Genomic DNA, 18314 nt, shown 5'->3' on the forward strand with positions numbered 1-18314 from the left:
CAATATATGTTCAATTGAGGCAAATTCACAAAGTGGAACTGCAACTGAGAAAACTGGAATTCATTAAGACAAATCTGAATTTCAGGACTGGCTTCAAAAATATATATTATTATTCACCATGTCCTCTTAAAACGAGCCAATGTTGGAATAAAATGTGTTTACGTCAAATACTGACTCTCAATACAGACAAAACGTTGATATCCTAAACATTGTAATCTGTCAATATGACAATTTGTAAACAATCAAAGCTTTTTTCAAGAACACATCTGCTTGAACAAGGAACAATTTTCAAAATATATTCAATGATGTGTGGCTTTGCTCAAAGCTCTAGAGCTAACAGTAAACAATGAATGACTTAAATATGCACGTTAATGAATCAGGAATTGTGTGTGAATGTTGGACATATAATTGGCCCCTCTGTGTAAGTTGTAGCCTCTTTATTGCTCACCATTTAGACAATTTCTAGATCCAGACGGGTCAATTCAGATATTCATAAACCTGCATTTTTCTTAATGGTATATTAGGTATGGCTTATTTTTTCCCTGAATTCAGTATCTTCTACTAATATCAACAAAAACCTGTTGTGCGCTCATTCTCAGGCAAAAGGTTTAAAGTAAGCTCTGTGTCTTTCCTAATCACTCTCGCAGATTATGTTGCATGTGACTGATGATGACAAAACCCCACCCAACAAGCCATGATGCATGAATGTACTCCCTTCAAAAACGAAGACCCACTCAGTGTTTCTCCAGGCAACATCAGCCCAGCTTTTACTTCATGAACAAACAACCCGCTGGCGAACGACCCACTCAACAATCGAATGTTTTGTGCTGTAACGCGCAGTAAAGCAGCATCACAAAAGCTCTGACATCATCTCATGACCTCCATTTACATCAGCAGATCTGAACGTCATGCAGCTGCATAGTGAAGATGTGGGACGTGTGTCAGTGTGTTCTTGGAAACACAGTGAGAAGTAATCAAGTGACAATTGAGTCATGAGGGGGTGGAATGTATTGGCTGCATTTTGTCATGTAGCCTGCTCTTGGGGTGACTGTTGCATTCTCTTTAAAGGTGCTATTTGTTGATCGAAAAAAAACAAGAAAAAGTATATAGTGATATTGGACGTTGAAATCAACAGGCTGAATCCAGTTCCATTACATGGTGTAATTATCCAAGGCCTGGTTTATTTAATCAACATCTCTGTTGAATACATGTTATCTCCATCATGATCAGAAGAGGAAATTCTTACAATATGAAATTCTAAGAATTTTCAAAAATGTCATCACAAGGAGAAACTCTTTGCAGAGGGAAGCTTTGTGAGTCAAAAGTGCCCAAATCCTTCAAAATGTGGTCACAGATGTATCTGATTAGTTCGCCTCCATCAGTGGCCTGAGGTTACGCATCAGGAAGTGAGAACCTGCACTGAACAGCACAGATAAGTGAAAATTAGGCCAGCAAATTACCCTAGAAACTAAAAGCTTTTGTATGATGGTTACACTGATCAAACAATACTGATGCAATCGCCTGAAGATACAGAGAGCAGTGATTCTCCTCGCAAAAAATAAATCCAACCAGCTCACTTATTAGGCTGTGGATACATTCACAAATTAAGAACTTTGTTTGATTCAAAGTGGGAAATCTGTGGATTTCACTTCATTTGTGTTCTTCAGCAAAGACCAAGCATCTGATATTTTTCTGATGTGAAACTAACTGACAGAAAAATATGCTCATCTGTGAAAGAACAACTTGACTGCTGAGGCAAATATTTAAAAAAAAAAGAAAATATGACTCATATTTATATAAATAGCAAAAAGAATTGCTAAATATAAGAGCTCAAAGCATTACCCATGTTTCCATTTTGCATGATGTGATAGTCCATGAGCAACAGAGGAATAGAAGCCAGGACCCCCCTCTCTAATGGTAGCTTCCATGCTCCTATAAATAGCCCATTCATTGAAATCATATAGAGCTACAGGCCACACCAGCACCGTCATCACAGCTGTGCCTCTCACATTCACTTACAAAATTCGATTAGAATGAGCATGTGGTGCATTTATTGGTTCAAAAGCAACAGCATTGACTTAGCAGACGTCTTTACAGTGTGCTATACCCTATTTGTGTTGAGAGCTTGTCCCTGAAGCCCTTAATACCAGTATACACAGACAGACATGGACAGATAGGCAGGTAGGCTGTCTGCTCTGCACTCTGCAAATGTGTTTACAGCAGATGATGAACATGACAGGCATCGGCCGGATGAGACACTGTGATGCGTTTGCTTTAGGTGCATGTTATTATTCACAGACAAACCCACTGACTGTATCAGCGCAGGGCTTCGGGGAGCCATTTGCTTTGTTGGTTTGAATCCTGGTTGATTCCTTTATTTAAAATATCTGTTGTAACTCAGATATGTGGGGAAATAGACACAGACACAGTGAAACATCCTTACATATGGTCAATGGTTTGTATTTTTATAGCCCTTTTCAAGTCGTAATGACCACTAAAAGTGTTTTACAGTACAGTTTTGCCATTAACCCATTCACAAATACATTCATACGGTGCATCTATGTGCAGCACTTTCTCTATCATACATCACTCACATACCGTCAGCACAGCCTTTAGAGGCAATATGGGTTTCAGTATCTTGCCCAAGGACACTTTGGCAAGTAGAATGGGGGAGACTGGGATCAAACCACCAACCTTCTGGTTAGAGGACAACCCAGTCTATCTCCTGAGCCCCAGCTGCCATATTAAAATGATCATATAATACAAGCGAGTCATCATAAAGGGATGCATAGCTCTACTGAAAAACCTTACACTTCTAAAGCGAAATTTCCAGAATATTGCAGGGATTTTTTCATTTTTCACACTTGCTATGTCACACAGGCCGGGCCCTATAACGCCTCCTCCTAACTTCCCTGCACTACATAGCACATCATTAATTAGAGCTGTGATGATCAGATGAAGTGGAATGAACACAGTGATCTGATGTGAGGAGGCTTTTAATAAAAGGTGAAACCACATGATAGCACAGCAGACACACGTGACAAGGAAATAGATGAATGTTGTTCAGTGAAAACACCACAGCATGAGGAGCCATGGCAGCAGGGGTCTGTGGTGGGAGAGGAAGAATCCCTTTGTTAGGGCCCAATGTTGACTATAGGTCATGTGTAATGGAGCCATAACTACGGGCTGCAGATAACACAGTAATCCTGACATGCAAATGAAACCCCTGAGAGCGTTAAAATGTTGTCCTGCTAATATTATTTGTTAGATATATTGTTACACTTTGATACCTCTGTAATACTCCTGTTATACACCCTGCTCTATAAATCAGGTCTTCAACAGAAGGACAATAACAACACCTCCACTACTTGAAATGCAAGTGATGGTCTGGCCTAGATCGGAGTAGCTTCAGGCTCACTCATTCTTACATAATATGTTACCTTCACATCCCTGGTGCTCCACCATCACAGACCCATCTCTCTGTATCCAAACATCCGCTGCTCCGGATATTCTCCTCGGAGCCGCCGCTGGTGATGCTCCAGTGGCAGCGGAGGAGCTCCCTCTGCTCCGGTGCCCCTTCGCCAGCGTCCTGCAGCACTGGTAACACACCGCCCATGCCTGCTCCTCGTTGATGGGCTGGCTGTACAGCCTCAGTATGTCCTCCAGAGTCAGGCCCTCCGCACCTGCTCCCTCCGCCGAATTCATGGCGCGTTGATGCGGCTGATGCGGCTGCTCATCCCGGCGGGTCGCTGCGGCAGCCTCCGTCAGCCCCGCGTGGTCCCAGCGTCGCTGCTCGGCCATCCTTTCATTATCTCAGCGCAGGAGGCCCGGTGACGAGGACAGGATCAGGCCGGGATGTGAGAGGAGACCCGGAGGCATCGATGCTTTACCCCGCTGCTCTCCTCTCCAGGCAGAAGGAGCAGCTGCACACCGCCCGCCTCACGTCTCGTTCAGGTTCCGGTGCCAGCAGCAGTCATAGGACGGTGTGTGTGTGTGTGTGTGTGTGTGTGTGTGTGTGTGTGTGTGTGTGTGTGTGTGTGTGTGTGCGACTGGATCCTGCACAGCCTCTCTCTATGTGTGTGTGGGCGTGTGTGTCTTACCTCCGATCTCAACACAGCAAGCCAAGCTCTCTCCTTCATCACATGATCTCTCTCTCTCTCTCTCTCTCTCTCTCTCTCTCTCTCTCTCTCTCTCTCTCTCTCTCTCTCTCTCTCTCTCTCTCTCTCTCTCTCTCTCTCTCTCTCTCTCTCTCTCTCTCAGGCATACACAAATATACATAACAATATTCCATGGGAGGACCCTTTTTATATATACAAATACAGATTCACCTGAATCTACATTGTAATTATCGCTTGTAATGTGTGGGGTTTAGTCCACACAGAATCACCAACACTGGGCATTTAAAGACTGGAAACATAAGCAGCTGATGAATCTGGATTTCTGCTGAGGTTGCACATGGAAGGGTCAGACATCGGCACCAACCGCATGAATCCATGGAGCCAACATGCTTTGTGTCAACAGTCCAAGCTGCTGCTGATGGTATTGACCATTAAAGGCTAATATATGTATTGGCATCTTTTTGGAAACTTTAACCTGAAGTACACATACCAAAATCTCGTAGTGTATATGTGAATATGAAAGTCCCTGAGCATAGAAATTACAATTTAATGCTAGTTTGTCATTTACCTATAACCTGGCCTTGGATATTGCTAATAGAGAAGAGAGTATATATGAAATGAGACTCTGTTCTCCTATGGTAAACAAACAGCAGATGTGCTGTGTATGGATGCTAAAAAATTGCTTAAAATATTCTTCCCACTTAAGGTTCAGAGTGTACGATTTAGGTGAAAGGGATCTATTGGCAGAAATTGATTTAAAATAATCGTATGATGTTTTCACAAGTGTGTTTCATCTAAATTGTATGAATTGTTTTCTTTACCCTAGAATGGGCCCTTTATATTTAAATACTTTATATGTATATCTGGAGCTGGTCCTCTCTTTGGAGGCCACCATGTTTTTTTACAGTAGCCCAAACTGGACAAAATAAACACCTTTTGAGTTTTTATGAAAACTGAAGGATACCACAGGTTCTCTTATCGAGCTGGGAAGGGGGAGGGTAAAGTGATGGGGTATTCAGCTGCAACATAAAACTTAGATATCACTACATTTTACTCACTAAACCTTTAATACCAATCTGTCATTGCTCAAATGCTTCAGCTTGTCTGAGTATTGTTGCAGACTATGTTCTGCTCTTATCGTCATAGTTAACCATCTTCTAATGGAGGATAAAGCAAAAGTCTCCAACTGGTTTCATGAATATTACAGTGAGTTCGGTGAACTTCAGTAACCTCAACAGTCACCAGATATCCAACAGAGCATGTTTGTGATTTGGTAGAAGAGGAGATTGGCAGCATGAATATGCATCTGACAGATCGGCCACGTCAACATGGAACAGTATCTCAAAGGGTAATTGTCAAGTCAATTCTAGGAAAACCGGCCGCTGTTCTGAGAGCACAGGAGGTAATGTGTCTTTACCAATGAAGTGCTTGGTGAGTGTTTGTGTTAAAAGGGTGACCAGGGCAGACCAAGCTTACATTTGTGAGTCATTTGATTAGGATTCCCAGCAGAAGCTTTTATTTGTCTGCTGGTCACCTCCTCTATGTTGAAACTCAAAGCATTTCACTTGCAGCAATGTACATTCCATATAAACTCTGCTTAAAAAAGGGAAGTGTGCTTGAAAATGCCTGTGGCTCTACAGATGATCATGAGTCATTACGAGGATACACAGAGAAACTCATTATACACACAGACGCTGTTATATGTGTTATTTGTTTCACATGAACGTCTCCATATGACCACGTCACATTCATACTCCTCTGAATTCTGTTCAGACATCAGATCAGATGGTTTATTTTCTAACTACTAATCAATTCCCAATCTCACACATATTTGATTTGATTTAATCAACAACCATATTTATTCAATCAATATCTTACACAGTACTCAGATATAGATCTCTGTTTGACAGCAAATATACATACATGATACAACAACAACACACTCAAACACTTGTATAACATGTTCGTTTCACAATGTTTCCAGGAACAACTCATAATCTCAGAACCAAACAGATCTGGTTGCCATGGGTACGATGCTATCACTGCCCTTATGTAAACACCAATACAGAAGATGCAGCCATCAACACGCACTAGAGCATGTGGAATGAGAAATGTACAACAAGATCAATTCTTAATTATTTTAACATCAAAAAAATATGTGTCTGGCTTGTGAAGAAAAGTATACTGTAAACAAAACAATATTTAAAAGTCTTCTTGTCCCTTGGTTGTAAAAGTGATAGGAGTTTGTTGATGAGCCTTTTCAACATGAGGAATGAACATGCTGCGTTTTCATTCAAGCAGCAGACGTGGAGAGGCGACAGTGAGGAGACGGACAGCTAGGGCAGTGGGAGGTGTAGGGGGAAGTTCGTACCAGAAGGGACAAATTGTTAAACTTTGAAGTCAAACAGGTTGCAGTCGATCTTGTAGTAGACGTAAGGATAATACTCCTGCTGGCTCAAGTTCAAGCCTGGGATGTCAATCACAGTCTGGACATGGGACAATAAGAAACGTTAGTGTGAGCGAGCTGCATGTTGTAATGACTACAGTAGCGGTAATCATCTCCAAAATGAAATCTCCCTCATGCATTAATACATTATTAGTCATAACTAGTTTGGGTAGTGGTAATGAGGATAATAAAATGCCTCTGACGGGCACTGGCAAGTACGTGAGTCTATGTTCCGGTCCGATAGGCTGCACTGTACCGCCTGTACTGGCAAGTACTGTTTTTAGAGTCGGGAAGAAGGAGTGATTTTCCGTAGTGTAACCGCATTTTACAGACATTGTAAACTCATCAAAGACAGGAGGGGAAAAATTGTTATTGGAAAATATCTGATAAGTTAATAGACATTTGTTTTTTATACACATTATCGCTGCATCACTCAAAGGGCTGGGACTGTATTGAATACCCTCACTTACAAGCATTATTTGACACACGACAAGAGGTCCCCGCCACAGACTGTGCATGAGGTTTTGATTATTTGGACTTATTTAATTAATAAATAATACAGTACATAATTATGTGATAAAAATATACTATATACTATTTGGTATAACATTCAAGAACTTGAAGGAAAGTCACTACCAAATCAACCACACAAAAAGAAAACATAATGATGTCTTTTAAAGATTCTAACACTTTCTTCTATTCTACACTCTTTTCGTCTTTGCAGCATCCTTGTCTGCTTTTAGTCAACTTGTTTTTGTCCCTCTTTGATCAACAGATTTTGTGCGTATTATAAACAAAGGACACATTGCAAAAAACTTGTTGTACGGATCATTATTAAAATGTCAGAGAAGCTAAAACATATGAATGTATTCAAGAATAAAGTTGGGGTAGAAGTTTAAGTTTCAAAAAGAGACTTTCTAAAAATAATTATTTTATGTATGGGGGCTATTGTATATATAATAATTTCCTTTATGGATACAATTCTTGCTGAGATATTTCATATCATAATTTATTCCATGATAATCATGAATATGAATTGTTTGAATTAGCACATGCCAGTGTTTTTCTGGATGCTGTGAGCTTGCAGTAAGTACAGTAAAATGATACAGAGTACTCACATCAATGATAGCAGCTGCACTGCTGTCCAGATGCTTGTACAGATCATTGAGCACCTCCCGCAGCTTCTTCATGGTCTTCTTGCTGGGCTGCAGCAGCATGGCCTGAAAGTTCACCGGCAGCCCGTATCTGCATGAACAACACGTCACACATGTGAACAACTGAACGTCATTATGTGTTCAGCTTCTGTGTAGTTATATACATTGGTGAGATTATGACTGTGTCATATGATTACTGCACCTTAAAACAGATTCCACAAAGACCCTGAGTGCTTTAATGTGGATCCACGCGATGAAAGCTTCACTGAAGTTCACTTTCAGCCATCGAACAAGAGGCCCCTGCAGAGAGGAAACGCAAGTTAAGGTTAGAAAAGCCATTCATTTATAGTAATTATCCATTTGGGGCCTCGTTTCTCTTTCTGTCCTAAACAAGTCAATTGTTTCTTCACCACCAATGGTGAATGTTTTTATACTGCAGTGGATTTGGAAAACGAGTTTTGTTGCACCAAACAAAAAAAATCATCCTGTCTTAGAATTTTCATAATATGGGCCCTTTAAGTGTCCACAAGCTTCCGAAATTTCTATTTGACTCGAAACATGTACGTCATTTAAACCGTGTTTTTAACCTAACTAGTTTTTAACAGCAACTTCTAGTGGACTTTTAGACTTAAAACATGGTGTAAATGACCTTGTTTCGAATTGAATATGAATGTAAGGGCTTGCAGACAGTGAAACCACACGTATGGAGGCATGTTGTGTTTTTCTGTTGTTTAATCACTTCTGAAGACTAGGTCACCATTGACTGTCACAGTTTACTTCTGAGACTCCAGAAGTGTTTTATGGACTCAAACACTTCACCCAACCCTCTATCGGCACAATGAACCTTCAACCAACAAAGTCAAATCAGTTTAACCTTGAGTCGAACAGAAAATGTATCTACCAAATTTGAAGAAATGTGTCCATTTCACTTACAAATTGCTTCTTCTTATCGGTGGAGAGCCGTGTCATCTCCTCTTTGTCTGCCTTCATCTCCTCTTCATTGTACTGAAAGTCTCTCACTGAGAACCTGGAAGTAAAATTGAGAGGACAGTTTATAATGAAAATTCTAAATAAAGTTATTGATTTTTCCAGCCTGTGATCGTTGCAGCTCTGTTGGAGATATTTCTGTCCGCCCTTCAATCTGGTCTCCTTTGAAACTAAGCTTAATTTCTATTTTTAGACTCTTTTCACACATTTTTTTGTGATTCACACACTGTTATGTAATGGCAAAGTATGTATAACAGTTCGTACTTGTTCTCTCTGGCTTTGTGTTTGAAGTCATCCATAGCTTTCCTAAACAGAGTGACACCAAACAGGCCGCTGTCGTTGTCCTCAAATAGCAGACTGGAAAAAAAGAAAGGCACATGTTACAGGTTGATAATAAGGAAAACAATACAAGAAATTGGTAAAAATAATAAAAATCACTTGATACAAATAATGTGTAAAAATTAAGAAACATGACAAGGGTCTGTTTCCTTTGATATGATGACATCACTCACTTTGAGGATCGAGGCACCACCATCTCGGCGAGTGTTTCGTATGTTTTCTGCCAGTCAGTGTATCCCATCCTGAAAGAACATGACAGCACGATAAAATACATCTTTCTTCAAAATAAAAGCAGTGGCATGATACCTTGTTTTAATGCTTTATTCCCCCAAAATAGTAATATGTGGTTGACTAGTGAAGTTGTACTCACTTTGGAACAACTACCAGCAGAGTGATAAGGTACTCCGAGTCCAGCACAAAGTCTTCCTTCTTGACAATGTCGCCCAGACTCCTGGTCAGCAGGCTCCCCCTAATGGCACACAGCAGTGATACAATAACATGGATGTGACATAGTGATGGTGCCTGGGGTTCACAAAGCATTTGCGGGGGCAATCATTTTTCAGACCATGCTGACATGGTCATAGAACACGTCCAGGATCTTTGAAGCTGAACTGGCGAATAATCTCAGGCCAAGAAGAAACCAAACAGGGCATTGAAACCGAATATTTATTTTCTTTTCATTAAATATTTTAGAAATAAATTCAATGAGACGAAGGACCAAAATTATATAGCCAGGATCAGCCAAATCTAATCTAGAGGTTTTTGGAATGACGCGTTATATTTTGGTGCCTATTGGATAAGCTGTCAGCTAATGGCTGTTCACAAAAGTTTATTCGGCTAATGGTAGGAAAAAGTTATTTTTGGTCTTAATAAATGATTTCTTAACCGTTCCTGGTGTTTACTGTGGACACATCATTATTATAATGTTTTACGTTATAGATGCATTTAGTGTCTATGGATTACTTACGCATTCTTCCTTTCTAAATTCTGCAGGTTTCCCTTCAGGTTGTTATAAGCAGATGCTCTTGTCTTCAGGTCATTGTCAATCTGGGTTACTTGCTGTAAAGGATGAAAAGCAACATGGAAATGATTTATAATTGAAATACACAGTAGCATTGCATTAATGACATACTTGTTTTGTATTCAAGAATGCGACCCAGATAGCGTTACATTCATTAAGCTACATTAAAAAGTACATAAATACAGCGAATAAGTAAATTATTCGAAATTAAAATGCAATATTTTTCATTACCTATATATTGTCCAGTTCAATGGTCAGACCCACCTTTGCGATGATTTCAGAGATGTTTTTAAGTGACTGTTTGATGGGATATTTTGCCATGTCCCACTGAAATCTTGTGATGTAGGTGACAAGATCAACTGAAAAAAAGTCAGCAAAACACTTATTTACCTGAGTTAAGTAAACAGTTTTTTCAACCTTTCTTTACAAATACAATTAATTACGTTTTGATCCAACTTAGAAAAACACACATTTTATAATTTGCATGCAAATACTTTGCCAGGATATCTGCCACTAATACTGTACAGTAAAGGTAACTGGAGGTCAATTTGTGCTTTTCAATGCATTGAATAAAATGTTAAAACATAAAACAAAAGAAATTAAAAAGATAAAATTATGTTTTTTAAATTGGATGTTTGACTCTTGAAACATAACTTCATAACATTGTAGAAAACATTTAAACCTAACTGAATTAACTGAATTAAATTTCTGGTAGTGAAGTTATCAAAAGACACTGTGTTGGAACCATCACTGTACCTCCATTGGCCAGCAGGTTCTCCTGTACTTTGTCTCGACTGTCCTCCAGCACGTCAGCCATGTACTGAGCTACCTTCTTCACCACACTGTGAACAGCCGGGAGACATGAAACACACCTTGCCAACACAAACTGCATGCACAAAGCCACAGTAAACCATACACTCATCCTGCAAATGCTCACATGACCGCCATCCTCAAAATTTAACACAAACATACATACACATCAGAAAGCTTCACATATCCCTGTTAAGATAATTTCCTGACAAGGCGATTTATAACATGGCAAAAATTCAGGGTTGGAAACTCTTGACCACACTGTTCAGCGGCACATCAGAGAGGAGCTGCCACAGGTGAAATAGACCAGTGGTTCCCAAAGCAAAGGTTGTGACCCCTGTGGGGGTGACAACACACTGACATGCTTTACAGAGAACAATTAGAAAGGGCATATTTTAGCCGTAGCAATAAAATAAGAATTGTTGAAATTAAAATAAAACCTTTTAAATAAATAAAGATGATATCAGCTGTCTGATTTCCTGTTCATAAATGTGGGTTGTATGTATTTCATTTGGCGTTTAATCAGTATTTAGGTCCAAACAACTCTATAACTATTTAAATTTCTATTCACATTTACTGTATCATGTGTCCAAATCATATCAAATTCAACACTGCACTTCCCATGACCATGAAGACAGTACGTGAGACAGACAAACAGATGTTTGTGGAATTAATAGTTCGATTGCAGAATTGTCACAGATCACATCTAAAGAGCACATAAGACAGAACATCTGCCTCTTGAGCTTAAATTCAATTATCTGTAATGTATTTAATTGTTCATAAAATTACATATTAAAACACTGAATTCACTAGTTAAAGCTCAAATAAAAAAATGACATACATTAATGGGTGCAGTTATCTTTTGTTTGGTTCTCTGCTTTCCACATTCAAGATGGAAACTTCAAAAAGGAGTAAAGTCAAACTTTAGTCCAACAAATGGAACCGTGTTGCAAAGTTGGTCTTTCTCACAGTCTTGGAAATATCTACAGAGTAAGCAAAGCATAACTCATGCAGTCATGGCCGTGTGTGACTTTTGATGTCACATTTTCAAAAGACTATGAACAGCAGATTCAGCACGTTCTTGTGGCACATAAGTCATCAGGTATAAATATAAGCTGCTGGTGTGTCACCCAACTGTAAATCGCCATGTTTAGAACCGCGAGACTCGCTAGCCTCGGGCCCCTGTGAAATTCCTCATCGTTACAAAGTAAGGGAAAGAATTGTGAAGTGATAGACCTGCTACATCAGAGTTTGGAGCACTGCAGGTTAAGGGGATTTCTTTTAAACGCTGTTTAAAATACAGATAGCTTTTCTATCTGTTTATAGAAACTATATTTAATCAGGTCAGTATACTGCAAGTAGCTTACCTTTCAACAAATGAGTCTAATTTGGCCAGCTCATCCGACAGCCCAACCAGGACATCTAGTGTCCCAACCTGTTTATGGACAAAAGAAGCCAAAATAAATAAAACATCAATGCATCATTCATAACCTTTGATTTATTAGTCATGAGATCTGGGTCATCAGGGTTATGTTTAAACAGCAACATCGGGGGTTCAATCGGCCTACACTGACATCCAGGGGGCCATATGTGTTTAGGACGGCGCCTCTTTGTCCAGACCTGCTCATGCATCTCTAACAGTTCCAGGAGAACATCACAGTCCCATGTGTCCGCAAGGTCAGCGAGGTTACCTCACCTTCAGCACAGAGAGGATCCAGACGAGCTGAACTGCTCTGTGGACGAAACCTTTGACGCTTAATCAACGTTTCATCATGCAGGCAACGGATTTGTGTAAAGGCTGCTTCCAATGTACAGAATCAGCTTATTCTTGACAGTGGATATACAAGGTGAGTGGTTTTGATCTCATCTCATCCCGCTGCTGATCTTTAATACAAAATTATGACCACAATGAATTACTTGAATATTACGTCCGTAGATTCTACATTATCACAACGTTGTGGCTGTGCACAAGGGGGAAAGTGCAGAAAAACCACCTTGAGGTCTGGTATGTTGAACTTGTGGTTGGTGGAGAGGTTGTTGGTGCGTGTGGTGGTTGCCATCATTTTGTCCCATGTCTGCTGGCAGGTCTTCTCTCCAGGTGCAGAGATCAGCCAAAACTCTGTCATGATTACAGCACTGGTGCAACTAGAAAGAACTGAGAATAAAAGCAGATCTAGACTCGTGTGACTGCATTTGTTATCATTCATTTTTCAAAACTATGAGGTTTGTCCTCTACCGAGTCTGTTTTTTTTGTTATCATTAGTGTGTTTACATGTCTCCTGTTTGTAGCTAACTGTTAGCTCCCTGGGTTGTTGTCAGTAAGTGTACGGCTACTGTTTACCACTTAGAAAGCTAGTAAAATAATGCTTTGTTTGGGGTTCAAATCCGTTTACAATTACTGTAATGAACCAGTCGTATTTATTTTATAATAGTTATAGAAAGTGTTAAAGGCTTAAACACTGATTAAACGACAGTGTTAGTCAGACGAAGTGGGCACACAAAATATGGTTCAGGTCAAGCAGCATCCAGCAGGATGCTAGCCACTTAGCTTTGCCTACAACTGCAGAACATGTGGTTGTTTGACGAATGTGTGACGACTTCACTCACCTGTGTATTAAAATGTGGCCGTCGCCAGTTAAAACGTCGCTGTGTGTTTGTGTGTTTCTACGGCTTGATAATGTTCATAGTTGCCATTCACCACAGTTCACCAGGTCTCCTGACAGCAGCATCAGAGTCAGCTGATCTGCCGGAGGAACCGGAAGTACTGATGTGTCCTTCCGTGTCGAGTAATCCATAGATATATCTATGGAGTAATCCAGGAACATTTTTGTGGAGCGCGTATCGGGTATCGAGGCTTGTGTTGATGACGTTTGTGGTGACGTTCTGGAAATGGTTTGCAGGTTTGGCGTGCAAATCGAAATATCAGTGGCAGCGAAACGCAATGAACACCCCCCCCCCCCCTCACATTTTGTGGATTTAGGATTTTATTTTGCGTTTGTTTGCAAAAAAAGGAACCGCCTGACACCCAGCACTGTGGAAAAGTTGCAATTTTTAAGTAAAAATGAATATAACATGTCCATATTTTAAGTGTTAAATGTTATCCCTAGTAACACAAGCACATTCACATCACAACCCTCTGCCCAATTTGTTTCCACTTTCCCTTTTGACCCCGCTATTGTATTATAAAGACAGACACCATATTAATAAGTTCATACTTCATGTATTGGCATCACAAACATCATTCATTCATTTATTCAATTCAAAGCTTTACACACCAAGCTGGTGTCATTATAATCACTCAAATGAAGCAAATGAAGCACCATGAAGCTTCGGCCCATGAGTGAACAAATTGGATGGAAAGCTTCAATGCTTCATGAAGCTTCATCTCTTCATCACTAGTACCTCTCACTCCCTCTGCTTGCTGTGCAAACACAGCAGCGACCACAGCTGGTGGATACGGTGTACTGCAGCGCGAGCACAGCCAAGTGCAAGTCTCATTCTATATGTCTGCAAGAGCCACCAAATATCCCAAATCCTAAGCTGCTTCACAAACAGTTCTCTATCATTATAGAAATAAATATATACAGGACAAATCACATGGGGAAAATAGAAGAAACCAGTGGAAGAACAGACAGACAGACGTGCAATAGTTGTCATGTTGTACAGAGCATCATGATGACAAAGTTATGTATAGATTATTAGAAAAGATCAACAGAAGCAAAAAAAAGAAGAAACATATATTACATTGCAAAACTTATTTGATTTAGTTTGAGGGATTTTTTTCAAAATTGAATTTCAACAGATTACCTGAATTGCAAGACCTCCACCCCAGACTTGGGCCTTAAGTGAACATTCCAAGGGCATTATTACATTATTTAAGACGGAAACAGACACATACTTGGATGCCAAGTCAGCAGCATTTGAGACTTTAGAGTTACTAAATTTGGAAAAGCCGGGTCGAGTTTCCTGACTTTGGGTGTCTCCTGTATGGAATCTGAGGAAAACACCCCCAAAGGGACATGTTTATAGTTCAGTGGGCCTGGGGTTCATTGTTTGGGACACAATGCTTGGTCTGCCTGGAGCCAACCCTCGACATCAAACAGCAGGGTGAGTTTGCCCATAGCTGGCTAGAGGCCAGTCTGCTGGGATGTTATCAGGACGCGCACACACACACACACACACACACACACACACACACACACGTCACAATCAGTCAGTCTGCAGAGCACAGGCTACTGCTGAGTCTAATCTTTTCTGGTTCAATAAGACACAACCATTACAGTGTCTTACTCACATTACCTGTTATATGTCTCAAATGTATGTTTGGGAAAATTGAATAAGGCCTTAAAGTGCCCAAAAATTCACATAACCAACAAATGTTGGAACTGTGGTACTGGCCAGACTGTTGCCTTCTCTTCTCCTCCCCTATTTCTTTAGAAAATGCTGCATTGTAAAGTTTGTCGTCGATTCACTTGTGCATTCCAGGAATGGGGGTTTCTCTACATGCTTAGTGTAAACTGTCTTACCGTACCTCACCTGTGTAATCTTTCAACTACCTGCATTTTACTTAATTTGGGCAACAGTGACCTACTGCTTTCAGAAATGCAAGCATGCTAACAAGCACACATGCCTTACAGGCTTGTATGTGTGTGTGCACGCATGTGTGTTTGTGTGTGTGTCTGTGTGTTTGTGTGTGTGTGTGTGTGTCTGTGCATGTGTGTCTGTGTGTGTGTGCGTGTGTGTGTGTGTGTGTGTGTGTGTGTGTGTGTGTGTGTGTGTGTGTGTGTGTGTGTGTGTGTGTGTGTGTGTGTGATTTATTTGTCAGATATTGCACAAATCATCAGAAGAAACACTGACCATTAGTTTGATTCACAGGAACGGTCCTCATTTATAATAAACCACATTATCTCATATAACTACTGACAGAGTTATGAACAGTCTATTCTGCAGTCTATCTGGGCGGAAAGGAAACAAGGGTGAAATGTGCATAATATTTTAGGCTGTGTAATTGTTTGCCCATCATAATATATCTTACTATGTCTCTCCACCACTTTGATACTATTGTTGAAAATGACATGTCGAGGAAAAGCCCAGAGATAAAAAATCGTTCCTTTTAGATTGCATTACACTTTGTTTGAAATAAAAGATACCAGTTGTCAGGCCTTAGAAATCACCGTCTAAAGTCAAAAAAAATAAATTGTGCCAACTAATAAAACTTCGGTCTCTTGCTTCAGAAACTGTGAGTGAGTTCTGACAACTTAAAATCTCAATATGTGTTTCATTAAACAGCTGCAAAGTTGCGTTAACTCATGTTCTTTATTTTAGGGATAGCAGGGCTTAAAATCAGAAGCTCAGTTGACTCATTCTTGAAAGACTAAATCAATCAACTCCTCATACAATGTCATTTTGAAACATTGCTTGTATTTTTCCGAACTCCAAACATGCATTGCATTAGGTTTAAACTTTTTTTTAACATATGAAAAAATACTGTATTTAGTTTTTAATCTGCCTATCTCTGATATCTCTAAATTCATATTAAAACACTGCAAACGATGATGAAGATATGATAAAGATGTTGAGAGAAACTATGTTTGCTTAATGTTTATGTCCAAGGCTTTAATGCATGAAAGCTGAACATTAAAGACATTAAGAATAAAAGTAAGAGGAATCTGAATTCATATATTTAAAATACTCCTTTGAATGATTTCAACTTTGGGTAAATGAATGGAAGTAAAATTGCTCTCATGCAACATGGTTTATGTAAACAGAAATAAAATATTTAAACTGGATAAACTCAATGCATTAACTTTAAAAATACGTTGATTTTCCCAAATCAAAATTTGTTGTTTTTTTATAATGTTTAACCAAAGATTGTGTTGCGGTAGGTTCTGTCAAATGTTCACTCCCATTCTTGGTAAATAATTTTCTCACACTAGCAGTTCAGTTCTTTCAACACAATTCCTCTTTGCATTTTTTTTTTGACTCCTGCAGGTGGCTGCTTTGTATTGACCTGTTTAACATTCACATCAGTGTGAGGTAAAGTTGGTTCGAAGTTCTTTTCACTGAGCAACATTCTTTGGCAAATAGAGTAGAATCCATTGCTGAGTGACTTAACAACACTTACAACGCTTCTTCTTGCATAAGACCAATTCATGGTGGGTTTAAAGAGTCACTTATTCAAGTGCAGAGAGATACTGATATACTGAGATAGATTTTCAGGTGCCTTATCTGAACTGACTGTTTATTACATATATTTTGTAATTAAACCTATATATATAATCAATTCGTTGGAGGTATTTCATCCTTTTCTTTTTCGCTGTGGAACAATGCTGTTTTTTCCTCTGTGGCTGGAGACTTTTTGTCTGTCAGGGTTAACCTACACAAGGTCTTTCCTAGTCTGTGTGTTGATGTAATCTGTTTGCAATGTTTGCAAATAAGAATTCCTGCTGCACAATGCAGCCACTGGAGTATTTGCCCTCACTGTGGGTGGTACACATGTCCCGCTGTCGCATACTCACTGCCTGCGACAGCTATTATGATCCAAACAATGGGAATCAAACATTGTGTGTTACTGGAAGCCACTTTAGATGGTATGTGCGATTAGACTTATATTTAACATAAGCTAATTTCGTGTTGGAGAACAGGCACAAAACACGGAATAGCTTTTGTGTTGCAGTGCGAGGCAAAGACACTGCTTCTCCAGCCTTTACAATGGATTCTAAGCAATATTTTTATTGGAGAAACAGTTGCTGCTATTGTTTTCATTTTTGTCCCAGAGGAGCACTCAAAGCTAATCTAGCACTCTGAAGGATGTCACAGTTATGAGAACTCACAACTGTTCACAGAAAAACACATGCAGTGTTATTTGCTGTGGGCTACTCAGGATGATAAAGATTTAGGATTTAGCTATTTTCTTCAATTAGCATAATCTCCATGGAAACACACAGTTTAAGATAGGTGATAAATATGTTCATTGAATCCTAAAAAACCTCAAGATGTACATTATTTTGAGATGAATTTGTAATATGTGTATTCCAATTATACACATTGAAATTGATAATTACTGTACAGTATGTGCCTGTCCCTCTGTAACAGTAGCTGAGCGTTCCTTGGCACCCTCCTCCTACTGTTGAGGAGGGAGTCATGCAAATGTATCTCCTTGGGAAAAAAAAACACTGCCCTAGACCCTGCACTTCCAGAGGCAGGCACAACTTGTCAAAGTCACAACAACAAAGTAAAGGAACGAGGAAAATCCAGTTTGAGCTTGAACTTGAAGACAAAATACATGCAATCATCTAACTCATTACTCATGGGACTTCTGTTTTGCAACTGGTGATTTTTGGTAACAGAAAGAAAGAAAAAGGGAAATTCTGTGAACTTTATCGGACAGCATTTTGTCCTTAATACTGAGCCATGGGGAACACAATGAAGACATAACA

General features: G+C 39.6%; 2 protein-coding genes across 3 annotated transcripts in view; both read right to left on the bottom strand.

Moving 5' to 3' along the window:
- Positions 1–3925, bottom strand: part of spire1b (spire-type actin nucleation factor 1b) — a 45820-nt gene extending 41895 nt beyond the window's left edge. For both annotated transcript variants that reach the window (XM_061080615.1, XM_061080614.1), the window contains exon 1: positions 3441–3925. In XM_061080615.1, coding sequence (XP_060936598.1) covers positions 3441–3801 — 361 coding nt within the window. In that variant the 5' untranslated portion in view covers positions 3802–3925. The remainder of the gene's footprint in view (positions 1–3440) is intronic.
- A 2023-nt stretch (positions 3926–5948) lies between these two features.
- atp6v1c1a (ATPase H+ transporting V1 subunit C1a) lies at positions 5949–13609 on the bottom strand. Its single transcript, XM_061080819.1, has 13 exons — positions 13483–13609; positions 12870–13030; positions 12243–12310; positions 10822–10907; positions 10330–10424; positions 10012–10103; positions 9415–9513; positions 9218–9286; positions 8970–9062; positions 8652–8745; positions 7921–8018; positions 7683–7809; positions 5949–6604 (listed from the first exon to the last, which is right to left on the bottom strand). The coding sequence occupies exons 2-13, from the start codon at positions 12999–13001 to the stop codon at positions 6506–6508; spliced, it is 1152 nt and encodes a 383-aa protein (XP_060936802.1). The 5' UTR covers positions 13002–13030; positions 13483–13609; the 3' UTR covers positions 5949–6505.
- Between the last annotated feature and the right edge of the window lie 4705 nt (positions 13610–18314).

Source organism: Limanda limanda, chromosome 11, assembly GCF_963576545.1.
Source record: "Limanda limanda chromosome 11, fLimLim1.1, whole genome shotgun sequence".
Classification (NCBI taxonomy): Eukaryota; Metazoa; Chordata; class Actinopteri; order Pleuronectiformes; family Pleuronectidae; genus Limanda; species Limanda limanda.

What these genes read in the sequence shown, in the direction of transcription:
- atp6v1c1a (XM_061080819.1), bottom strand. Translation starts at nt 13,001, where the DNA reads ATGACAGAGTTTTGGCTGATCTCTGCACCTGGAGAGAAGACCTGCCAG. An exon ending in GTGGTGCCTCGATCCTCAAA is followed by an intron (nt 9,063 to 9,217) that starts GTGAGTGATGTC and finishes CTTTTTTTCCAG; the next exon opens with TCTGCTATTTGAGGACAACG. An exon ending in CACAAAGCCAGAGAGAACAA is followed by an intron (nt 8,746 to 8,969) that starts GTACGAACTGTT and finishes TTTTACTTCCAG; the next exon opens with GTTCTCAGTGAGAGACTTTC.